Source organism: Falco cherrug, chromosome 10 (genome assembly GCF_023634085.1).
Source record: "Falco cherrug isolate bFalChe1 chromosome 10, bFalChe1.pri, whole genome shotgun sequence".
In the NCBI taxonomy this organism is placed as follows: Eukaryota; Metazoa; Chordata; class Aves; order Falconiformes; family Falconidae; genus Falco; species Falco cherrug.
The window spans coordinates 35,646,193-35,672,318 of NC_073706.1; the positions used below are offsets into that span (position 1 = coordinate 35,646,193).

The following is a 26,126-nucleotide window of genomic DNA, read 5'->3' on the forward strand; positions in this document are numbered from 1 at the left end:
AAGAAAACATTGTGACTGTTGTGACAAATGAGTCTTGCAGTAACAAAACAGCCTCATTGCTCTGGCGTTATATAATCCCAGTGCTAATAAACAATACCTTGATATGTTATTTCTGATTCTTAAGTAACTTCAGTATATCTAAGTCCCATTTAATTTTCTTTCAGAATTAGTCTTCGCAAGGGTCAGTTCGTTATTACTTACATTATGACAGACTTAAAAGGTCCTGTTGAGACCAAAGAATTTACAGACCAACAAGACCAAGGGTGAAAGGGGAAGTGTTGGCTTACAAAAGTAAAATAATCTGCTCATTGTCACCTAATATGTCACTGTCAGAGCCAGGAATACAGTCAAGGCCTCCCAGCTCTTATTTCTGTGCTCTGCCTGCTAGATCACATTGCTCCTCATGTTAGCAAGTTTAGAAGTGCCAACTTGCATGGAGAGGCAGAGGCTTAGTCCATATTTTCATAACAGGGTTCCTGGCCTTAGTAATAATTTAAGATTATTTTATGCATTTTTGTAACTTCTCTGACTTCAGGGGATTTCCTTCTGATTTACACTAGTATAAGACAGATCAGGCCCAGGATTAATAGCTTTCCTTAGAGTGCCTGAGCACAGTAAGATTTGCTTATATAAAGGAAGAATGATTTCCCTGCCATTACCCAGAGAAATTTACTATGAATTTGCAGCAAGTTCTGCCCCAGTTTTTGCCCTCTGAGGGACTCTCAGTGCTAGCCATTAGAAACTTTATAGGTAAGCTGGAGTTTCTTTTTATATAGTCAGAATTTAACTTAACTCCAAATGTCAATGTGTTTGCCTTGGGGGAGAATAGGAAGGAGAACTACCTAGTCCATTTCAGGGATTAGTCTTCCTTGTGCTTGCTTTATTGCTGTATCTTCCAAGTTACAGCACTGGAAGCCCAGAGGTGAAATGGCTGAACACTGGATCAAAAGCCAAGTTTTTGGGAGCACAGTGAGGGAGGATTTGTCAGGCAGACTGACTGAAAAACATGATGGACAGAAAATGAAGACTGCAAAAGATTCAGAGGGGAAAAAATATCTGTCAGTTTAGGAAAGAAACAGGTTATGGAAAGGAAGATGCTTTGGGCTGGGCTACTTGAAACAGTAAAGGAATTAACACTTTGGAAGCTGAAGAAGGCAGCATAGGAAGCAAATCTGGAAGCTGAGAAGAGAGGAAAGAAGAAAATGTTATAATTGCAGTGCCACTTAAATGCGATCTAATCTCTGGCCTGGGCAAATCCAAGACCTATGTGTCTGCTCAGCCCAGAACAACAGTGAAATGACTGACTGCCAAGAAAGGGGAAACCAAATGGCTGTCTGCAGAGATAGTGCAGATATCTCTGGAGCTGTACCTGATGATACTTAAACAGGTAAAGAAGCTCTCAGTCTGTAAGGAAGAAAAGTCTATGAAGACTATGCAGATTTATAAACATGTGTCCATCATTTCTAGTTTTACAGAGGTCTAGTAAAAAGACTAACCCCCAAATCTTTTCCTCATATGGGATAAGGGTAGGTCACTAAGTTTAAAAAAAAACAACAAAACACAACATAAAAACTGATATAAAAGCAGATCAACAAAAGCAGGTAACAGGAAATATAAGGGCCTTTTGTGAAAAACTCACACAAGCCTCTCCCTCCACTTTCAAATTCCCCTTTTACATTGGAAAATCCTCATTTTAAAAGATGTAATTAAATAGCAGTAATTGTGGGGCTGGAGGCTCTTGTCATTTGATTTTTCTGCTGCTGTAACTTCTGTGAAGCTGCTATGGACTTATATAAACAAAAGAAGAATCACAAAGCCCCCTACTCTAGGGATCACTTTCCTATTGTTTTTGTTGCAGATCTCTTAATCTCTGGAGATTATTCTTCAGTTACTTAAGCATTCTAGCTGAATTTCAAGACATTGTAATAATGAGTGGGGTGAGGACAAAGGATTTCTAGGTATTAAGAGAAGCACTTTCATTTTGTCCTGAAGCAGAGGTATAAAGTTAGGGATGGCAGCTTGATTCCTGAAGCTATTGGAGGCTTTGGGAATGACAGTACTTGCCAATTTAGTGAGGAGATAACAGAGCTGATTTACACAATCTAAACACCAGGCTAGGTTCTCTAGTGCTGCATAGCCACCACAAAAGTGTCCTATATGATGGCCTCATTAGCTTAGAAACATATCAGCTGGATTCTACTGTTTAGATAAAAGAGAAGGATGCTAAAGCTTTTCTCAGTCAGATTTATTATCAATATTCTCATCTGTATCTGGTGAGAAGAGTGCAACTCTCTCTTCCAGAGGTAATCTCTGCCAGAGTAATCCCTCCTTCTATTGCTTCAAGATTATTTAGCTGCATTACACTTTATCTTAGTGCCCCTGGGAAACTCAAGCTGAGGAACAATTCTATGACCAATTTTCAAAGCACCATCATGACAAAATTATTATGACACCAATATTTCTGGGTCTGTAGCAGCTGCCACTAGGTTTCTAAATGGAGTTTAAAATACTAGGATCAACCTGTAAATCCCTAAATTTATGGAATATGCTTACCAGAGGGACTGCCTTTTGATTCCTTTGAAACTGTCCTGGCTGAGATTTCTAGGGGTGCTTCTGTGGGAATTCTCTGACTATAAATCAAAGAGGTCACAGACAGAATGCTTTCCACAGGGATGGGGTGAGGACTGGAAACACTTGGATAAAATCTGCGTTTCGTAAAAGGGAAAGAAATTGGTTAGTGCAACTTTACTACAAATTACACATATCTGTAGTTCGTAGGGTAGGAATGAACAGCAGGGCATGAGTCTCCTCTGCACAGGGCCTTTAACAAACTTATATCCATTTAGTAATTGCTATGTATTTAGTTCTTTTGGGGCAAGAGGCAGAGTAATGCTTTTCTGGTGCAAAGCACTGTCACCTGAAAAATTCCCATTAGTTTCAGTGGCTCTAGATCAGACCTATGAAAAGGAACAGCCATAGAAAAAGCTCTTACAAAAAATCCAAGCTAGTTAAATGTTGACAACTGCTGTAAAGAATAATAATATTTTCATAAAGCAGACAGAGTTACAGAACTATGAGCTCCATGCAATGAATTAGATCAATCTTGAATGCTTTGCATAATTGTTCAATATTTTACTATTAGTTTCATTTTAAAAGCTTTTTTAAATGACTACTTGTACCTCCACGTTATCCTTCATATAATGTTTGGGATGCAATATACTTCTGGTTTTTCAAAACAAACAACAGAAGAAATTAAAACAAAAAAAAAATTCCATTACATAGTTGAGCATGTTCACCTTCCACTTCACAATTTCTTCAGAAGAAGGAGCACTGTAAAGATGTCAAGCTCCACATTCCATTAAAGTAAACACAAAGACAGTCATACTAAACCCACATGAAATAGTAAGCCCCAGATCACTTGAGTATAAACAATATTAGGTTTTGATGTAAACCATGATCAATTAGAGAAGTATACACAGTCCCGTGTTTTTTATGCTGAATTACTTTTGCCACAGTTCCTTTCTTCACCAATTATTTTTTGGTAAATTCACAGGGAAAACAGAAAAGAAAACAAGCAGCCCCTACCCCTCCATCGTTACAGTGGTTTACTTGTATTTCACTAATTTAGTCCAAATTATGTTTATTTTAGTTAGGTTTTCCCCAGTTCTCACTGACTTAGGTTCCTTTTCTCCGGCCAACACAACAACCCTGCTCCATCTTTCTTCTCCAGTTAGTCACTGAGAATATTAATACTAATTATTGTCTTGCTGTGCATTCAGTAGCCCTCAAAGGGTGTGATGGAAGTCAGGAGTCGGGTATTCCTGGGACAGATTCTCACTGTCAGCACAAACCTAAATGAAGCACAAATCAATGCATCTGTTTCAAAGGATATCATACACCAATTCCAGCAGAGACCTAGCCCCTTTTTGGCAATGCAACTATTGGACAGCATATGAAGTATCTGGGCAGTTAAGGAGTCTGTCTGTTGTTAGTAACTTTACCAAGTATTCCCTCCGGGCTCTTCACAACTAAATTCCAATGCTTCCATTCTCTTTATATATATTAGTTCAAATTTCATTGCTGTTTCTTGGTTCCACATGATATTTCCCCATTTGTTACCAAGGCTGGAAGGTGGGGGATGTTGCCAAGGCAAATGGAGCTGGGGATGCTAAGAAGAGGACAGAATGGGCTCATGCCTAAGGTCATCATTGATACCCTGGGAAACTGTATTCTTTCCCTACCACTGTGATACTCCTCAGATAACACACTGCAAGATAAGAAGTCACATATTTGACATGTGCTCATTAATTGCTTCCTACTCCTTAAGTATCTGATCAGGTGTACTAAGAATCTGCAGCTAAAATTAGCATCAATGAGAACTATTTAATTTACAATGCCCAACACAAAGTGACTAAACAATTTCCATTTAAACCAGTCTTGTCTCAATTTCCATCTGGAAAATATGAATAAAAATAGCTAACAAGAATGTTGTAGGGAAAAAAGTGTGAAGTTCTGGCACACTACAGTGATGACGACCATAGAAAAACCAAAGGGGAAATCAGTAATTGTCTTTTTATAAGGATTCCATTAATATTCAGTAAATAAGTAAGGTCTGCTAACCACTTAGCAATAATAATGAAATTAATTTTGTTAGCTAAAATTAAACACTCTTGCACTAAAAGAGGTATGGTCAGACAAAAAAAATAATGTAATTCTGACATGCAATTGTGTTACACTACAATCAGCTTAAACTTGGGAACTTCCCAACTTTAAAGCTGTCTGGCTTTTGAAACCTTAGTGATGAGGCTAGTGTTATACGAAAAACAGCAAAACCACTGCTGAATACATTTCCACAACACTGCTTTTTAAACAAAAACAAGGCATCAGCCTCTATGCAGTATGCAAAAAGACTCCATGTATCATCCCCAAACTTACAGCACATAAGCTCTGAGTGAATTTTCTGATAACTTACAAGTAAATCCATTAAGTAGATTAAGTTAAATTAATTAAAAAGTATCCTACCAGAGATCTGTCATCTGTGACACTTTTGAATTGGACTTGAATGACCTTCCTGACAAATAACACAGATACATCCAACTTTTCAGATAGCAAAAAAACTACCAAAATCCCCTCTTTGAAGACATTAAATGGAGGTTAGCAATTGTTATGATTATTTGGGTTAGCAACAAGCTTGAGTCAAGTTAGCATGTGTCAGCATTTGTGGAGATCAAGCAAAGGAAAATGAAGAAGGGATCTGAATGTCTTAGTGTGATCAGGGAAAAGCGACTCTAAAACTGTTAGCTGGCATGAAAACTCATGAGAGTAATGAACCGGCTGTTTAAATGATGATTAAGCTGAATAGTGTCTGCCAGGAGGACACAGAAAGCTCTGTCACCAGGGAAGAAAAACAAAACTACAGCCTAAGAGACTGACAGCTTCTCATACCAATATCCTCATATTCACTTTTCCATATCCCCAGAAGAGTTGGGAGCAATGCAGGCTTCCTCAGAGCATGATGAAGGAGGAAAAACCTAGGTTAAGCACAGTCTGAGTTGAATGTCCCCAGAGTGACGTCTAAGTACCGTCTTTGTCTGGAAATTGCTCTAAGTAAGCACTCCAACTGCTTAATTCTAAGCGTCCACTTAAATGCATGACCGAATTTGTGCCTGTGACTCTCTGTATCCAGAGTAATTTCTCAGCCTCAAATTTTTGTTTAACTTCACCCTTCTCAGGCTGTTGCTCTTTAAGGTACCTTTAGACAAAAGCATGGTGAAGGTGACATTCTTTCTTGAAAGACCAAGGGGCTCCAGTTTGCTTTCAGTATTTCCTGCTTTCTCTTCACTCTTTCCATAGTGCATCTTCCATCTGCAAATCTTTGCAAAGACTCAGCTAACTATACCTTATGCCCTTGTGGCTAAGTTGCTGTGTTGAGCAAAGAACGGACCATGCCTGCCTAATGCTGCAGGGGGACACCAGCCCATTGCCAAATCTCAGAGGCTATAGAAAAAATCCTTTGTTCACGTGCTGGGGGTCCCAAATAAGATTTTTTATTCGGGGGGATTTTGGAAAGGGTTTTTTGCATGACATGAACTCATATACGGTTTCATATCAACAACTGCAGGGGAGAAGCAGGGCTGTTATTCCCGTTTATCACTGACTTGTTGGCCACAGATCTGCCCACAAGTGATGGTGGGGGCTGAGAGCTTTACCGACAGGCACCTAGCAACAGCTATGTGGAAGAGAATGACGATATCCCTGCGTGTCTGTCAGTTCGACTCCACACAAGGAAGCCACTCTGGTACCAGTTTATGGGCTGGAGCTGAAAGTATCATTTTTCATGCAGCAAATGCAGAGGCCTCAGTGCTTGTCTCCTTTCTGCCAGTGGAAATCAGTGTAAATACAGTGTTGTAACAAAGAATAAGTTACTAATGAAGCGAGATGGATGTTTTTACGTACAAGTTCTAAGCCACAAGGTAAGTCAAAATTCCTGTAAATAGGAACAGTGGCTGTATCAGTTCATAGAGATGTAAGATCTAATTCCTTGATTTGTATACAAATACTAAACCAATGGGATTCCTGTGTATGCAAATCTCACTCAAGTCAATTATCTCTATTGGGTGTTAGATTAGACTCTGCCTGCAAGACAAATTGCGCATTATGTTGACTGAAACCAAAAAGTCTACTGCAAAATGTACTTTGAAATCTAAAACACCACATTACTGAAGAATGAGTTTACATAAAGATGGCAAAATGGTGAACAGAATTGTCATTAAGCACTTTCTTCATAAAGATAACCTCTCCCATTATTTGACTGGCATCTGTCCACTTATGCTTGCATTGCTGTGCTACCTCTGTTCCTAAATCATGTTGAAATGTAAGACTTGCATATTTATTCACATTTCTAAAAGATGTTACGTAGGCAACTGAGGATAAAGGAAAGCTGATTATTGTCAAGCAGCTGAAGGCAACTGATTCATTAGCTACCCCAATTTGCCTCTATGTCCTCCTTTTAAGTAGTCCACCCTCACTGAACTTAAACTCCCATAACGCAACACCACCACCTACAGCTCAAACATCAGACTCTCCACCATATGCTAATTGCAACTCCCTGTCCAAAGCTAAAGCTGCGTCAGAGCTACAAGTAACAGACAACTCTTTTGAACATACACAGTATCACTTTAATTTTCATTATGTAAAATAAGAAGTTGCTTTGGGGAAAAAAAAGAAACAAGAGAAATGAAACATCTCAGTGCAACTTGTTTAAAAGAAAGCTTCTTCTCTAGGTGTCCATCCTGCACTCTGACTTACGCAGTACAGGGCTCCCCATGAAATGCCTTTATGCACTGTAAGCAGAATGCTTTCGTTTCAGAGCAATCAAAGTTCCTCAGAAACTGGTGTTTCTGCATTTCTATGGAAAAAAATACCTTCGGCAGCAATGGGAACTCATGAAGTGCATGTTATGGAGGGAGACTTCTTTTTCTACTACTAGAAATGGATACCACAGCATAAAAATCACTTTACTGCAATCATTTTCCCGTGATTATTTCTTACTTTGGTTCTTTGTCCCGTGTTGCCAACCACACTGTGGCTTTGGCAGGCTGAAAAGGATACTTCGCCTGCAGTTTCACAAAGGTGGGTATCTGGCTGCATTGCACAGTTGAGGGAACCATGGTCTCCACGGTGACAGTGACCGAGAAAGCTAAAATCTTGTTATTTGCAGATAATAGGGGTTGAAGGGAAGTGAGAGAGCCCACAGATGCTATTCTGTTCCACAGCCTTTACCCATTCCTCCCCAAAGTAGTAAAGCAAATTTGTTTGTGGCTTTTGACTCCTTGTCTGCCCTAGAAGGCTCTGATAGTGCTTTTTTATCAAGGATAGCCTGGCTGTTAGAGGGAACCCCAATAGCTTCGATACAGAAAAGGCCAGTGATTGCCTGAATTTATTGTCTGTAACCCTGGCTATGCCTGTTTATGCACCATGTTTTCTATTGTCACCAGATGTACAGTTATGCAGAATAATGCATACAAATTGCTCTTAAGATGCAATCCTAAGCCACTCATGTAGCTGTTCATAGCTTTCAGCATCAAGATATTGGTTTATAGCTTTGGCATTAGTCCAGTCAAGAAAGCTCTGTTCAAGTCTTTTGTAGTGTGTTTTCACATGTTTAACCATTTCATGATCAAAGGAGGCTTAAATGTGCTGTTTAAATATTTCCGGGAATTGCACATAATCGTCATTAAAGTTTTAAAAAATGAAGTGTGTGTCAAACTACTAGCAGCTCTGCTTAAATAGAAAGCTAAAAGTTCACTGGACAGGGGAGTTCCTCTTCACTTCAAATAATATGATCCATGAGGTCAGTGGTACTGATACTAATTTACATTAGCTGAAGATCTGAGCTTGTCTGTTTGTACTTTCAGACCCAGTATTCATGCCATGCTATATATTACACTAATACCTAAAGGAGTTCGAACTGATAATAGAAAATCACTGCTCCCAATGCTGAAAAGTGATTGACAGTTGAGTTATGATTAGATGCAGCCATAGGGATCTGTTGTGTAAACACCTAAGCAATCAACAGAGAAGACCCAGAAGAATTTTGGAGATGCCATTCACAGGGGCTCTGTTCTCTGAGGAGCCACAGATGTAAGCAAAGAGAACTCTGGCCTGTTTTAGCGTTAGAGTTATTACCTGTAACTCCACTGTACCCAGCCTACCCCCGAAGGCTAGGAGAACACACACAGAACCACAGAACCATGGAATGGTTTGGGTTGGAAGGGACTTTAAAAGATCACCTAGTTCCAACCCCGTGCCGTGGGCAGGGACACCTTCCACTAGACCAGGTTGCTCCAAGCCCCATCCAGGGATGGGGCATCCACAGTGTCTCTGGGCAGCCTGTGCCAGGTTGTGTATAATGGATTTGTTCACATGCTTACAAGCTTCAATTCTGCCACACAAATGCATTTTTGGGGTGGATCTCAATAGTGTTATCTACAAAACCTGCCTGCAATCTGAGATCAGGGCCCCCTACCCCAGCTGTCTTTAGTAGGAGGACTTTCAACTTTGCGACGTTGACCACTAGAGGGTAGTAACACACATTTGCACTAGGTGCCCCACGAACAGGAGGACGGATTAAAATGTGGGAGAAAATAAAAAGGAAACCTGGTGTACGGACAGGAGGTGCCAGACCTCACCAATTTAAGTGTGTTGTGCCCTCCATACACTTGTCACTGCATAGACAATCATTCACTACTGTGAATCTGTGACATCAAGAATTATTGACCAGCTAGGAGAACCATCTGTGAAATTCCATGTTTGACGTCACTCGTGTGTATTGGTTTTCAAGACCTTGCCTTAGACAATACAGAACACAAAGGTAATGTGCTACATTCTTTTCCACAGTTGTATAGGTAGCTGGGAATAACTTAAATGCATTGTACTGTTACTAATGCTGGCAGAGCTACCACCATGATTTCCGCATGAGAGGGCAAAAAGCTTTTGACTTGCAATTATCCAAATCTTTACAGGTGGAGTGGAAATTTTTTTAAGTGATCTTGGTACTCAAACATCTGACTTAGGTTCACACAGAACTGACTTGTCAAAAAGTGAGCCAGAAGTCTGTCACATATAAACAGGTCCATTTTGCAGAAGGATCTCTCAAATGGCAGGATTCAGTATCGTTTGTATCAGTATCTGTAGACTCAAATCTTTTCCTGTCTTTATATATCTTACTGTCATGTTTCTTACTCTGTGTGTCCCTGTTCCTATTTATGCCATCTAGAACTCTATCCGAAGTGCCTATGAGTCACAAGTATCTTTAACTATTGTCACTGATCACACAATTTTTGCTATAATGGGAACAACAACAGTATTTGACCCTTGTGGTTTTAAACTCTTCATGATTCTTTCTGTTTTTCAGGCAAAGTTGTTTCTACTTGTCTCCTTTGAAATAGTCAGCTTGATTTCACATCATCAATAATCAGATGGACTTCATGACCCCATACTAAGTCTCTAAGCTTTAGCAGAAAGTATTTTAGGTGTTTTTTTGCTTTTTGGGTGTTCAAAGATTTCATGGCTTTTGGCAAGAGATAGAGAAAAAAAGCTGCCTTGTGGCTGCTGAATTGGGACTCCAAATCTGTTTTCAACCCTGTTTCAGTTGTAGACCTCTCAAACGATGCTGGGTAAATTATTTTATTTCTCTGTAGCACATGCCTGTCTTTGTGAACTGGAGAGAGTCATCACTGGGAGCAGGATTGTCACATTCTTATGTCTGATCAGTACTTCTTAAGATACAGCGCTTACTCAAGTTTGGACATCTACATCAAACTGTAGCATAGCATCTAATAATATTTAAATGCTAATATGAAGAACATACATGCAGCAGTAATTGCCCTTTAAAAAAAATGTGTTAATTTTGGTAAAAATGACCACCAGAATGGAAACGGTGTTAAGGCCAGGTCTTGACTTCACCACCACTGATGTTTGTTTACTTGGTACATTTTTTAGAAGTTTACCTATACCTGCTCAGGACCTGGTCTTTGGACTTTTAAAAGACATACAACACTATTCTCATCTAACTTCATTACAGGTATTTTGCTTACTTCTACCATTCCAGTTCAGGCCTGTTTCACTGGTATTTCTTCCCACATGAGCTGTGTGTTCTTCATTTAGGTATATTTTGTTTTTCTTACCAGAAGTGGGATAAGAGGAAAACCCAATTAAATACCTCTTCTGTGGTCTCTCTCATCCTGTGCCTTGCAAGTGCTGGGATTGCTAATGTCAGTCTCTGCGATTTATCCACTGGGGTGAAGTTTTTCTGACCTGCAGTAACAAAGTACATCATTGTTGGCTTGCATGTTATAAAAATGATGCACAATACTCACATCTAAAAGTCAGAATAAACCTTTTACGCAGCGCTTTGTCAGTTCTACAAATGGTTGCAGTTAATCGATGCTATAAAACTTTCCTTCGGGCACTGGTATTCAGCGTTCACACTGGGAAATGCAGTTTGAGTCTGACATTTTAAATATGGGTGGTATTACCTAATGAAATAACTTGGGGTCTGAAAATTCCCATCAGTAAAAAAGCACAAAACTGCTGCTGAGTTAGGGTATGTAAAAGCATCTTCCGGAGCACTGAGAAAGAGAGGTACATTGTACAGACACTATCATTTTGCTACTCTTTTCCTGCAGACACTTTTAACTCAGCTACGGGTCTACTGTCCCATTGGTGCATCCATGTGATTTTCGTCAATATTAATGGGATCTATGTGTATGAGCTGATGACGGCATACATTGAATTCAAACTTTCTTTTTTCTTTACTAACAAGTGTCATGCAAGTCTTGTCATGAGAGAAGCCCTTAAGACTTTTTTCTACCTTGCCATAATGAATACCGTAGATTTAGCAAACATTTCAGGATTTCACCAGGATATATTTTTTTTTAATTTTGTATTTTACAGACTTGACATTCTACAATCAACTAGCTCCATCTCAGGGGCTGTGCAAAGAAAAGATGCAAAGGAAAGGAAAGTTGTCCAGCTCATGACAAACTGGAAATTCCATAGGTTTTTATCTGATGTTTTAATAGTGAATCACTGGGTAGACATTTTCTTACATTTAGGTGTATAAAGAGTAAAGATGGCATTTGGAATTTGGCTGTTATGAAGCCCTCAAAGAAACGTTATCTCTATCGAGACCATCTTCTTAGCATTTCCTGAAATTCTGGACACTCAAAAAAGGATGACACAGAGAAAAGATGTGAAAAAATCATGGTGGAAAAGGCTAGAGAAGGAAAAAAAGCACTTTCTGGGACTCTCCTCTTATAGTACATGCTGTACCTTAACCGAGGCAAGCCCATGCCTAGAGGGCTCAATCTATCCTTAAGTGTATGTGACCTACTAACCACAGTGAAAAAAAAGAGCAGGTGATCTGATTTACTGCTTTTCTGAGAGAATAACTTTTGCCTTGGCAGGAGCGATTTGAAGTAGGCACTCATGCTAATAGTGTGTGCTGCTACTCCCACGGGGTTCGTGGACCGTTCTTCAGAGCAGTTGTGTCCCAGCTTTTCAGCAGAACTGTTGCAATGGTCAGTGCAAACTGACCATACTAAAAAAAAAGAAGATCCTTCAGTCCTGTGGTTGGAGTGTTAGTTCTCACTTCTAGGCAGGTGAAAAAAACAAAAGTAATATGCAAAGAATACATTTCTGATACAACTTTTCAAGAATCTCAGATTTTTCAAGGACCCTTTTCAAAGACCTCAAAGTATATCATAAAGGGCAGGTGAGTTGGAAGTATTTTCTGAGAAGGAATGAAACAAAAGTAAAGGAAGCTAAAGGCAATAATCGGATTTTAGACATCTCAACTTTGGGCTGCCTACTTTTAACTAATTTTAATAGGACTGATACTTAGGAGTGCCAGTGGAGTGACTAGTATCTGTGACACATAAACTCACTATTTAGTTTGGCAATTCTTGGTCAGAGTTACTTGCCGAAGCTCATGAAGTTAACCAAAAGCAAAACCTGTGTAAGGTGGCAGAGTTCTATTTTCCAAAGTTTGTTTCTTCAACCAGTTTGTAACACTTTCTTACTGTTCCAGCTGAATCATTTAATCATTACAATGCTATAGTTTGTTTCAGCTTTTTATATCACCAGTAGGTGGGGATTTAAAAAGCACTTCGCTGTTCATCTTTTGGTCATCCTCATAACTTTCATCTGAGTATTGTTTTATTTTACCAGAGGCTTTCCCAACAGGCTGGCATTCTCTCTGAAAAGCTGCATCACCTATGGAGCTAGGAACTGTGACCTTCTGGTGTTTGAATGGTTCTAGGGAAACTTCAGAACTTCCTTTACTTTTTTCTATTTTTTTTTTTTAAAGTCATTAAAACATAGGTTTTAGAGAGTCTGAAATCCCCTCCTACAATTCTTTGCTCTTTGGGGAGGCAGGGAAAGTGCTTCAGCCTTCTGGACTGCCCTGTTCAATACCTCAGGGATTCTGGAGCTGGCTTTTTCAGGTTTTGTTGTTTTTGTACTTTTACGTTAGCAGCATAAGCATAGCTTGATTATCCACGTATTGTTCTAGTATCTTATAAATATTGTATCTAGTATCTGGTGCTCCCACTCTGAATGTGTTTGGGTCTGTCACTGAGCAGAAAGGCTCTGGAGAAAATCAATTACTGAGGAAGGTGTTAGTATTACAGTGTATGGTTTTTGTTACTTTTGTTGGGCTTTTTTTCCCAAATGAACAAACGATTGGTGCAGTTAGCAAATACATTTTAAGGGAAATGATGTTGGTTTTCCTTTGTGATAAGAAAACCCAGCATTTTGAGCAATATAATCAACCACTTGCACCAATTAATAGACCTCAGCATGCAAATCTTCAGAACAGCCTCTTCCTCCTCGCCTGTGCAACTAGCAGTAGAAGAATCATGTAGCTGGTTTACTTTTGATGAGCAATATCCTGTTGACCCCTCCAACTGTTCTTCAGTTCTTTAATTACTTTCATCAGATGAAACTCTTCCTGTTGGTTTATGCTTGATTCTGCTGTCAAGTGTGCTGGCTGTTGCTAACCTACACCTGACTTGCAGTCTTCATCCCAACTACCATCCTGTGATCTGTCTTCCTTAAAGCTTATCTTTTGCACTTGCCACTGCTATGTGTGGCAATTTGATGAACAGATATGGATCTGCCTACCGGTGCATAGTGGCCTCAGGATCTTGGCTCCTTTGTTCTATTTGCCCACTGTTCAGCTTGGCACTCTTTTATTGTTTTTGAGTAATGCCTTTTGTTTTCTGTGAGACTGTTGTGAATACAAAGTCCCACTTTTTCACCTTGCCAATCTCTTTATCTTTTACCAAATACCTGGGATAATGTATTTTTATGGAGCAGGGGACTGTTCATCATTTTGCCATTGCCATCAGCTGCTGGCCTGTCTTTACTTCTAAATCTTCCTTCCAACATTTTGTGGGAACCTAGGGCTGGATGTCCTTTTCTCAAATTCCCAGCGGGTGCTAAATCACTACAAATGTGTGCACTTCGCGATTTCCCACTGTGTGTCAAATGCCAGGTATGCCTTATCTTCCAAGAGATACAGCATGCCTCCTGTATGACAATTCCTGTCTGAGGGTCATTTCTACAATTCTCCCTGCAGTAGGAATGGCAAGCTATTGTAACCAAGAATCAAAGTGTTTTTTGTAGTTAAAAGACAAATTACCCAACAGCAAAACACACAGTTCTGTGTGACAAAAGACCATGAAGGAGCTCAGAGAGAATAACAAGAGAGAGGTGCCCAAATAATACCCTGCCGGTCTCCTCCCAGGCCCATGGCAGAGGCGATCATCACAAGCCGAGATGAGCACAGGGGCTGGCAGGAACGCAAATCAAGGATCCCTCCGTCAGCTTTCGGACTAAGGGGCTCACTGCCTAGGGGTGGGACATGTTAAGGGATGGTGAGAAGGTGAAGTGACCTGGCAACAAGGGGGTGAGGGGGTCTCCAAAGGGCCAGCTCCATCTGTGAGAGCACCTGTGCATCTCTAGCCATGAGAGCACAGGGGAGGCAGGGGGGAGTGGGGCTGTTGGCCTCACTGGCTTGTATGCACAGGTGCCAGCAACTGAGCAGACTGGGACCCAGGGGCCTGCCACTGGGTAGACTGACTGTGTAAGTCCAGTTGCTGGAGGCATCCACCTTGTGCATGCATATATATATATATATATTTATTTATTTATTTTTCACTAATGGACTCAGCCAGAGAGGGGAGCAGGATAAGGCCATCAGCTCTACCTGTGTTCACATGACTGCTCTGAGTGCCTGTCCAGGAACTGTGTGTCCAGCCATGTAGATAGGTGGTGCATGTTTAACTCAAACTGTACCTCTTACTTTCTCTGGTTAAAGTTCCCCTGTGGTCTAGAGCAGAGGTCCTCAAACTTTTTAAACAGGGGGCTGGTGCGTGGATTAAGTGGCAGGAGGTCATCTGCGGCTGCTTGGTTTCCCCCCCAACCCCCGGCGGGGGGGGTCTGTAAATACCAGGGGCCGGATTGAGGACCCTGGGGGACTGTATCCAGCCCATGGGCCATAGTTTGAGGACCCCTGGTCTAGAGAATTAATATTTTCATTTGTTCATCCCGGTCAAAGCCTTTTAGGCTACTTGACATCTCTGCTGAGAAATGCAGGGATATTCTAGGATGTTGACTGAAAGTTCCACTGAACCACCTGTGAAAAAATCTATTTTGTTCAGTGTATTTCACATCACAATCACACTTCACTGCATTGTTAGAGTGCCTATAAAACATCCATGATAGTTGCTTATATGTGCTTAACAGTCACTTCTTTATGATACAGTCCGCCAGCTTGTGATCAGGCTGCACACACATTTTGTAGCAGAAGCTGAATGGATAGAATTACTCTACAACAAAAAAGCACAGCCAGAAACTGTGTTTCTGTTTTCACATGCCTATTTTCTACATCTTAAGCACCAAATGCTCTGGTCTGTCAGCTCTACTCTTTCTAGGCTTCCTGAGCAGTCACCTTGCAGCTGGAACTGTTCCATACAGCTGCACGATTTCAAGAATGGTGCCTCACTCATAGTTTTATTTTCTTTTTGGAGTTCTTCAGCATTGATCAATGGATGTTACTTGTCTCAAGGATTCACTGTCTTCTGAGAAGTATGCACATAATCTGAAGAGATAGCTGGCCATCTGTCATGGTGTCAAATTTTTAAGGGAAGACAAAAACAAGCTCACGGAAAAAGAAATCTGTTGAGGGCTACAGCATACACAGAAACAACATCTGGCTTAGGAAGTCCCTGAGCTGAAAACAATCAGCTCCTGAGAGAGTACTGCAGGGAAGAATCATACACACTTGCCCTGGACTTAATTCTTCTCTAAGCTTGTGTTTGCAGGCACCGCTGGAGACATGATATTAGGGTAGGGAGACACTTGCTCTAACAACCCAAGAGGAACATCGTTTTGGTCTCTTGTACCTCAGAGAGGTCAGTTATCACAGAACTACCTTACCCCAAAGTGTCTGATTCCTTTCAAGTTTGGTTTCCATCAAGACCTAGTTAAAAACTTCACACATTGAACCTATGTGTCTGTATAGAGTATTCATATTTTTATGAAATACAAAGCTCAGTGTATGAAAAAAACTTAGAGAGAGGTTTTCACATTGCCTTATTAAACTGGAAAGACCTTTCTGTTTCTTAATAGTTTAACAGTTCTGTGAGGCACAGGTAATGACAGCAGCAAGCTTGAGAAAAGGACATTAGTATTTCCAAAATGATAAACAGACTCCACAGTCCAGTGGAAGTAATACTGTGAAAGCAGTTATCTGTTCTGTTCTTAAAGATTTTACAAGCTTTTACCTTAAACCAGCTTGAAACAAAGATGATGCATCAATGATGATCCAACAGTTCATTTTACTGGGTGAATATTAACAATGAGGTACTAGAATATTCAGAATGCCAAGAATCCTAATAATAATAGTTAAATAAATAAATAAAACCCAGCAATAATGACAGCAGAAAAACATCCAAAGTATCTATCTAAATACTATCATGGTATACCTCTGCTGGGTGACATGGACCACTTTAGGAGCTGCTAATGTGACAGTCTTTGTGGAAGAACTGTCTTCCAGTAACCAGTGTTAACTAGTTCAAGTTCCTCAGCACTTGCTGGCTAGTAGGAAAAGTGTCTGAACTCTACGGGTGTTCTAAGAATTTGAAACATGATCCACTTACTGAAATCACATCCTTTCTTTTCCTAGGGTCTGCCTCCGCTTCTTAGGAAGATGGTACATATGTAATGCAAAGGGGACAAATTCTCAATTTTAGACTGTTAGCATCTGTTTGGAGATGCTGCAGACTGGTAATAGTTATCCTCAATATAGGTATTACCCATTTGTCAACAGTATTGATGCCTAATGTCCATCAGATACCTGGCTCAGTTTATTATGGAGTATCTCTATAATGAGGTTAATTCCCAAAATATTTTATTTCCAATACCACTTATCAAAGGGGTGTAATGTGTCCATAGGCATGTGGATAGAACATTTAATTCAGGATAATGGACTCTGACATTGCAAATGCTGAGTATTTTTGTCCTGCTTATCCTTCGTATATCCTTATCATTGGGACTATCTATTAGGTTATTCCAACTGGAGGCAATCTCCTATTTTATGTGAACTCTTCTTACCACAAGAAGACTGTTGATTCATTCCATGCTCATTACACTGGTTTATTGGTGCCTTTTCTTGGAACTCTTAAACTTACTTCTTTTACTTTCTATTATTAATTCCACAAACATACTCAACTGAACAAATGAAAGACACTGAATAAAGTGTCAAAGAATGGTTTGGGTTGGAAGGGACCTTAAATATCATCTAGTTCCAACCAAAATGTCCTCATAGACCTGTTTTTTTTTCCTTTTGCTTCTTTCATCACTTCATGATTCATCTTGACCCTTAAGATTCTCATGGGAGTAAGAATGACAATGGCAAGTGTCTAAGAAAACAAATGAACTTGAGGACTTCCATTAGACACAAGCTACTGTCAATGGCAGTGGGTGAAAAATGCCAAAAATGCAAACAATTTTGCTCTGCTTTGTTTCAGAAGTACGACAAAACTAAGCAAAATTATAGATCATTACTTTTTTTATTCACTCCTTACTCAAGCAAACTGTTGCTGGCATCTGTGTTGAGTCCTTCCTGAGTGAAATTTCTGAGATTTAGTCCTTTAATGAGAACAATGAAAGAAAAACAATTAATGGGGAAAGAAGCAAAAGTACTGAAGATGGTGCCAATACTCTAACTATACCCTTAAGTTTACACTGCCTGTTCATTTAAGCACAAGATGATACAGAATAAGGTCAGGGGAAATCATCCTATATGCATCCCCAAAGACATCTGATATATCCAATGACAGCAGAGCCCTGTTTATTAAAAATACTTCTGGAACATCAAAACATTTGGATAAACAGGGCTTCAAATAATTGAGGGAGTTATTGTATAAGTAATTCACACCAGGGGGACATAACCTAGATTCAAAGGAGTGAGTTTCAGATCAAAGGGGTACAGATAAATGGGATTTTGCTCTATATGAACAAATAAACAGCATTTGATTATTCAGAAATCAGGAAGTGTCCAAACATTTTTTCAAAAAGACTTTAGGATGAAAGGTCAAATTTGTGGCAATAGGTCATACAGAAGAATATTCCTATGGAATCAAAAAAACAGGTAACCAAGAGGCCCAAAAGGTGTGGGTTTGGGGTTTGTTGGGGGGCTGGTGTGGGGTGGTGGTGTGGGGGGGGTGTGTGTTTGCGGGTGTGTGTGTGTGGGGGGGTTATGTGCATTTTTTTGGTGTTTGTTCTGTTTTTTAAACTCCCCAATCTTCCAGTCAGGATCACGTGCTTTTTACCATGTTTTTGGTCCTATTCCACCCATGTCGCTGACACATATTTTGTGGCGTAAAGTGGGGAATTGTAACATCCATGGCTCTGTTAACTCATTTTCCCCAATGGAGTGAACTCTAAAATACACAAGCTGGGTTTTGGATGGACAATACTGTCCGACTGCTCATCTCTGTATTAATATCATGACCCAGATATGGTTTATCTACGTGCAGACATCATAATCTCCTATTAAATGCCCTTTAAAATACAAATCTTGGCATTTAAAAAGATGTTAAGTGTAAAGATCTATGCTGATATTCACCCCCTGTATTAATACAGTGGTGTGGATAATTTGGTAATTTAGACAAATAAACAGGTTTTTTTCCTTTTTCTGCGAGTTACGGTGACATTCCTGCCCTTCAGTATTGCCCCTTGCTGGCTGTGCAGGGCCCTTCTAACAGCAGGGTGGCAGAGGAGCAGACAGCCAGCACGGAAAGGGCAGTTAAAGGTCTGAGAACATGACACATTTTGATTCCCCCCAAACCTTGATTTCTGTGGCCAAAAGCCCAGCGGGGAGAGCGCTTCTGCTGCCACGGGGCACAGCGCCACGCAGGCGGGCAGCCGCAGCGAGAGGAGGGCCCCGGAGCCACGGTGTGTGGGGAAGATGCCTTCTGCCTCCATTTCCTGAGAGTTTTTTTTCTTTTTTAACTGGGTCGCAAGACTTACCAGATCGTCCTGTTGAATCCACCCTGAAGTTTCTGGGCCTCGTAGCCGGGTTTTTGAGCCCCGCGGCCTGCCCGCGCTGCCAGCCCCGCGTCCCACAGCACGCCCGTCCGGCGGCGCCAGGCGCCCCGCCGCCCGCCCCCCGCCTCCCCACAGGGGCTCCACGCAGCCCGGCCCGGCCACGACCCCCCCCCCCCCCCCCCCCCACTTTTGGCGGGAAGAGCGGTGCCGCGCCGCAGCCGTGCCGCCGGGGCTGCCGGCAGGGTCCGCTGCCTCCTCTCTCCTCCCCCCGCCGGGAGCTGCAGGGCAGAGGGAAGGGGAGCTCGGTGTGGGGGAGCGCAGCCCCGGTTGTTGGGGTGGTTTCCCCCAGCTGCCTTTCCCCCTTCTTCGGTGAGGGGCTGCGGGCTCGCAGGGTGAGGTGACGCACCTCGCCTCTCTGAGGGGTACAGGGGTTGGGTGGGAGTGTGAGGGGGTGCGAGGCTGAAAGAGGAGCGGCTGTTAGGCTTGCGATGAGGTGGGGGAAGTACAATGCTTAATGAAAGATTTTGGGGAGGGAGCTTGGAGAAATGGCAGTTTGGAGTTGAGTTTGGTAGGGGAGGAAAGAGCGGTGGGGGCAGAAGTTGCTGTTGGAAGGAGGCAGAGGCAGTCCACCCAGCAGAGGGGTCTCGGTGGGATGGGCACACCGGGTGAGGCCTGGAGGGGGACACAGGGAAATGTGGGTGGTTTGGGGTGTTTTGGAGTTTGGGGGCAGGTTGCTGCAGTGGCATAGTCTGGAAGTGAGTAAAGGTGAACCACAAAGAGCAAAGCAGGGGAAGGTCAAAGCAAGTGTTGGGGTTTTATTACCTGAGGAGACGGGAGGTTTCAATCCGCTGGCCTGGTTTCCTCTGGCCTCCTCATCTTGTAAACTCCTCTGAAACCTGTTGGGTAGTTGTGTTGCCTGTGATACAGGTAAAGAGCCATTTTCTAGTTTTACTCCCATTTACATCAGCAGCTGCCATCAGTAGATACAGGTATTAAAAAAAAAAGGTGAATTTCCTTCTTTAAAAAAAAAAAAACAAACAATGACATAGGCTTTTCTTTCAATGAGCAAAAGATAATGATAAGGCTTGTTCAAGTTTTGCCCTCTCTTTACAGCCACTTTCTTTTACAGGCTTGTCAAGGCTTCCGTCTCTGACTGAAGAATCCTTGTTGTGTGTCGTGTCTCAGTTACAATTTGATAAGAGTATCTTGACCAGTTTTCTGTCTGGATTGGAGCAGAGAAGAGAAGGTAAAAATGGAACTTGTGTATGGTAATGGTTTCAGCTTGATAGCCCTGGAGTCTGTCTGAAACTGTTGTATGGTCTTGAATCCAGAAAGTACATAGGCTTGTGCCAAACCTGAAGCTTATCTGCAGAATCTTTTATTTCATTCAACTCCTTAAGCTCTGAAGGTTAAACACAGGTACCTGGACAGAAACAGTGAAAGTTTTCTAACACTGCTAGTATGGAGCCTGTGGGTCTGGGAATTAGTTCCTTTTGCCATCCAGTCCCTGAATTTTCTGCTGTATTTCCAGTTAAGACAGTAGCCATACAATTTTTGATCTGGTCATCTAAGGACCTGAAGTCAATTTGCTCCCATCAAACTCAAAAGCAGGTCCCACTGTGTTCAGTATTTACAGGATTTGCCCTGGGTTTTTTCCTATCTTTTTCCTATTTGCCCCCCCTAAAGACTGTCTTTTTAAAGGGTAAAATCCACAGAGTATGTAGGTCCTCCAGAATCAAACAGAATCAATTAATTTCTCAAGCCCATTTTCAGTAGTAGTGGGTTTTTTTCTTTTTCTTTTCTTTCCTATTTCCTGCCACAATTTCAGCCTTTCTTTAATACTCTGCAAGTACAGCTGCATAGTGGAGTATAATTCGGAGGAAAAAAAAAAAAAGTGTATGTTTGGGTCTCAAAATAATATACATATTAAACTATATTTAATTGTGCCTTATCAATAGACCGATAAACTTAGGTGTTTGCTGTTGCCGTTAATCATGATGCTCTGTAGCAGGCAGAGGCAGTAACTGCTGCTGATGGAAAAGAAAAGGTAGTGGAAGGAGGAGGGGAGAAGGAGGTGGGAGACGAAGGGATTGGCTGCTTTTAATGTCAGTCACAGCTGCGGGCCCCAGCTCTTCCGCTGCTCTAGCTCTGGCTCTCCCTTGAACAGCTCCTAGAGAGAACAAGGCGTGCGGAGCTCGGATCACCAGCATCATGCTCCTTGGGCTTGGATCGTAGATCCCCCTCTTTGAACATTAAAATAACTCCGTCGTCCATCAGTGTCCCAGGCAGACCCAGCAGGAAAAGACGCACGTGAGAGAGAGAGGAAAGAAAGAGGAGGAAGAAAAAAATCTGCAACCAAGTGGACTAAAGCAGAGAAAAAGAGTGCTTTGCTTGCACAGCTGCAAAGTGGGAATTTAAAGAACTGCAGAGAGAGAAATTCCAGCTCATCAGCACATACACATTGCAGAATTACAGATCCAGGTAGAAATGACATCAACAGGGAAAGAAGGCAGCGGAGCTCAACATGCACAGTATGTTGGACCCTATCGTTTGGAGAAAACCCTAGGAAAAGGACAGACAGGTTGGTTCTTTTGCAGCAGCACCGGCGCTAGAGGGAAGGTGCTGTAGCAGCCAGTGAGGTGCTGGGGATGGGATATTTGAGGGTTCAGGTTTTCCCATTTGCTATTTTAGTGGAGATAATATTCATAGGGGATTTTTGCCTTTATTTATTTTTAATTTTAATTCTTTTCTTTCTTTAAAAAAAAAAAAAAAGCCCAAGATGCTTTATGCATTACTCCTGCTAATGGGTGTTGTTCTGATGACAGCCAGAGTGCATGCAGAGGAAAAAGATAGATGATCTGCTGGTGGTGAATTTTCACATCAATTTCTTCGCTGCCCTACTTAGGAGCATTTTCTTTTAATCATATTATATCGAAATGAAAGGTTCACAGCCTGTAGTACCGAGGAGGTGGTGGTGGTGGTAGTGGGGGAGTCACCAGCAGTATTTCATGACATCATGATTGAAAAGGGTGTAGTCCTTAAGGTGCAGTTGGGGGGGGGGGGTGTGGGGGGGGAAATATGTACAGTATGTCTGTGGTACTGACTGCTGTGGGTATTTAGCAAATATGGATGGATGGGCTGGTGGTTTTTGTGGGTAGGGTCTGAAATAAAAGAAAAATAGAGGATCAGTGGCAGAATTCATTCTGGTTATGCTGTGTTTTTGTAGGAGGGATTGGGGGGGAGGGGAGATTATTTAATTATTTTTCTTAAAGCTTGTTTATGAAACTCATCCCCAGCAGATTTTTCTGAATGGAACAATGGTAAGAAATATTAAAAAGAGGAAACAGAGTGGAGGGAATTAGCAGAGAGCAGGTGCTTCTGCCCTACATGACATAATTAGATCCCTTAAATGCGTTCAAGATCTGGACTTACTGTTGCTTGCTTGGATAGTATATTCACTTCAAGGGCAGGGGAGCATTAATTGGAAGAAAAACCCTTGAAAAGAAGCCCAAATGTCTGTCATATTATTTTTATTTTTTTTAGTAACAGGTGAAATAAGCGATGGCATTGGGTTGGGAGCCCCCCGAAAGTGGATTGATACTTGAGATTATAATTTAGGGAAAGGGGAAGATCAGCCATAGGGGGGCTTCTTTGGGCATGTGGGTGTTAAGTGTTGTTCATTATGGTGGGACAATAAAACATGATGCATTGTGGTGTATTTTTTTTTTTTTTAATAACCCAGCCGAGCTTTGCCCATCTGTTGTCTAAAGGATTTAATAGGCGTTTCCATCCCCAGCTGCTGCCTCTGCTCTGCCTGCTTCCTCACTGCCCTGCGTGGCAGCAGCTCTGCAGTCCGCAATTTTCTTAGGGACACAGTCAAAATCCAGATCTTTCTCTGTAAGAAGCAATGCTCTTCTGAGATGATTGATTATAACCCCCCCATCCTTCCCCTCCTCTTCACAACCCCATAGCAACCGTTCAGAGACATGGATGAAGATGACATTGTCTTCTAGTGAAAGTGACTTTTATTTATATTCCATTTTTTTTCAAATCTCTTCAGTGTATCAGCTGCTGAAGGTAGCTTCTGTCACTGTTTTGGTTACCACCTTTATTCTTTGCATAGCTGAATTAGCCCTTACTTCTGCAGCTGTGTTCTTACTAAAATCTGTTGTGATGATGATAATTAAAATAATTTACCTAAAAATTGCAGTATATTGGTAACAAAACTGCTCTATTTCTGCTAGTAATCCTTTCCTGGGTACTCCAGGTGATCAAAGAGCCCACTGTGGATGACAAATTCATTTTTGTCTTCATCACCATTTCCTTTTTTTTTTTCTCTCCTCACCTTTTCAGCACCCCTCCCTCCCCTTTAGATAGAATTGTATCTGAAGATTCCTGAAAATACAGCTGCATTAACCTCTTGCTCCATGTCTTGTAGCCTGACATTGTGGTCCTAAAGGGTTATCTGCAGCTTTGGTTATTTTTTCTCCTCTCTGCTAATCTTCCTATCTTCCTCCTAAGTGATTAGAGACGTGGGGGTGGAGGGAGAAGAGGATGTATTTAGAGGCTTGCTGCTGTTGGCCTCTGCAGTTTTTCAACCAGCTAGACAAGGGTGAAAGTTTCCTTTTGCAGTTTTACCATATACCTGATCTTTATAGATAAGCCTCTGCTGTTTGCACACATGAATGCACATGAAATGCACAATGCATGGTGTCATAGAAGCTGGAGGTGGGGGGAAGAGGAAGAGAGATCTTAAAAGTAGCTGATGTCAGCCTATGTCTTCCTTGCTATGCTCACCCTTGATTAACGGAATAATGCACTGAGGTGAAATCTAGCTCTGTATTAAACATATGTGGCTAAATATGGAAATATGCCTTCTGGTCTTCTCGCATTTTCTGTGCTAATCACATTTCGGAGCATGCAAAATGGCATGAACAGTGTGTGGTACGTAGCTAGTCCTCATCCTGCTTGTTTCGGAGGGTAAGCAGGCAACCTGCAGCATTTTAGGGAGAGGACAACAAGCGCAGTATGAGGGCCTGATTCACCATAGTATGTTGTCATGGTGTGCAACTTTGAATTTGGGTTGCAGTGGCGTACAGCTGAAGAAAACAGTGGTTATAATAATTCCTTTAGAGCTTGACTTTAAGGCTTGCAAGATTAAGAGCTGATGGCTTGGAATATTTTTTTTCCCCCAAGGGGATGGGGAAGAGTGAGAAATAAAATCTGGCAAAATATAATGATGAATAGAAAGAAAGTGTAAGTTGCATTGCAGAGTCCTATCTGTTTTGCAGTCATCTTCATATTCATAGTTTTTATTTTAAATTAAAAATTATTGATTCTCTAAAGTTATTTGGGATAGTCAGGTCTAGCTTTGCTCCCAGATACATTAATATTATATGAATGTGTTAGTCACTCTTACCTGCTTTTACTGAGATCAAAAGAAGGGGGTTTTGGGAAGGAGCGTGGGTTCATAGTTCAGGGCAGACTTAGAAAGGGTACCAAGAAGGGAGAACTTAACAGCAAGTGGAACTCTCACTGGCTTTCTCTCTGTGAAGTTCTCATTGATTGCCACCTTAGTACCTGTGAAAAAGTGTTTACCAACAGCAGCCTACTGGTCCCTCCAAGAAGTCCAGTTGCTCTATCTGGGACATTAGTGGAACCTGGTAACATCTGGCTGTGGGTGGGCAAAACTGATGCAGAAAAGCCTTCAGTTTGAATTGGGGGGTAACAACTGTTTTTGGAAGCGTTGATTAGAATTCAAAATCAGGTATACCAAATTTGTCCTGAACGGCCTTCTGGGCTGGTGTGTCAAGCTTGCTGAGGGTGACTGATGCCACAGAGAGGATTATGGCCTCTTAATCAGAGAAGCTGGAAAAGGGCTACACAGGGCAGTGCTGAAAAATGTCTGCACTTAGCTCTTTGCTGGTAGTGGGAATGGTAGAGAAATGAAGGAAAATTATTTTTAATAATGAAACATATGAATTTAATGTATAATCTGAGTACTGTAGTAAGATGGTTTGCTTTTGTAGTAGGTTGAATTCAGAACACCTCTCGTTTGCTGCAGCTGAAGGACTAGCTCATGGAATCTATATTTGGATGATTTTGCAAGAATACAAAAGGCAGCATAATCTTAATTATTGTACTAAAAAAATAGATTTTATAGAACTGTCAGTGTGAAAGTTTATTATATATACATGGATGTTTGGGGAAAGGGTTGGCTTATTTAAGTTTCATTGATACATTCTTCTACAGTTAATTATAGGAGGCTTTCATTGTAATTAAGAGTAATGAGCAAAGGATGTGTGTCATGTTACAGTAACACATGTGGAAACAGTGTGCCTTGAGAAACCCCAGTCCAGCATGATCATGAAACGCTATTTTAGTTAGATCTAACAGAGGCTTTTCTCCATTTTCCACTACTTCTCTGTGAAATCACTACTTGCGTATTCCTTGCTTTATTTTTTTTTACAAAAAAAAATCCACACGTGTCTTTGTTATGTGTTTCTTTTGGCCTTATTAACCTGTGTTTTACCCTTGAAACTCTTAAGAGTAATTCATATTGACTATAGTGAACGAGTGCAAAGATGAGGAACTGAAGTGGAGGGCTTCAGTGTCTGGGAGGGTTTTCTTGTGTTTTCATGTGATAGTCGCTGCACAGGCTTCAGCATCATTGCTTGCTATGGCACCGACTTAATGTCTAGTTGAAATTTCCAAAATGCTGCTTTGTCTACAAGCAATAAGACATTGGCTTTAAGTGGGAGTTACCCTATTCACTTTGAAATAAACTCAGTGAAAAATTTCTTGTTGCTGATCCATTTTGTCTTGTTCCTTTAATTCTGTTTTAAGCCAGTCCTGCAGACATTCAATACAAAGAATCCTGTTTGAAACTCACAGCAGTTCAACCGTCACAAAAAGATGCAGGGGGTCCCTTTACTGCATTCTATACCATATAACTTGCAGTTATTTTTCTGTATAACATGTTAATTATATACGAGCCATCAATGAGG

General features: G+C 41.2%; 2 protein-coding genes across 18 annotated transcripts in view; one reads left to right on the plus strand and one right to left on the minus strand.

Moving 5' to 3' along the window:
• The window catches only part of TOLLIP (toll interacting protein), a 66,625-nt gene extending 47,413 nt beyond the window's left edge, over positions 1 to 19,212 (minus strand). The window contains exons 1-2 of one of the 3 annotated variants that reach the window (XM_027808779.2): positions 19,102 to 19,212; positions 10,724 to 10,818 (exon numbers count right to left, since the gene is read on the minus strand). The gene's annotated coding sequence lies outside the window, so the exon portion shown is untranslated. Of the gene's footprint in view, positions 1 to 2,553; positions 2,706 to 3,278; positions 3,351 to 10,723; positions 10,819 to 19,101 lie in introns of those variants that run through there. The other 2 variants (XM_055722197.1, XM_027808780.2) reach the window with 2 other exon arrangements.
• A 2,038-nt stretch (positions 19,213 to 21,250) lies between these two features.
• The window catches only part of BRSK2 (BR serine/threonine kinase 2), a 315,722-nt gene continuing 310,846 nt past the window's right edge, over positions 21,251 to 26,126 (plus strand). For all 15 annotated transcript variants that reach the window (XM_027808783.2, XM_027808785.2, XM_027808786.2 and 12 more), the window contains exon 1: positions 21,251 to 21,700. In XM_027808783.2, the coding sequence (XP_027664584.1) occupies positions 21,607 to 21,700 (94 nt within the window). In that variant the 5' untranslated portion in view covers positions 21,251 to 21,606. The remainder of the gene's footprint in view (positions 21,701 to 26,126) is intronic.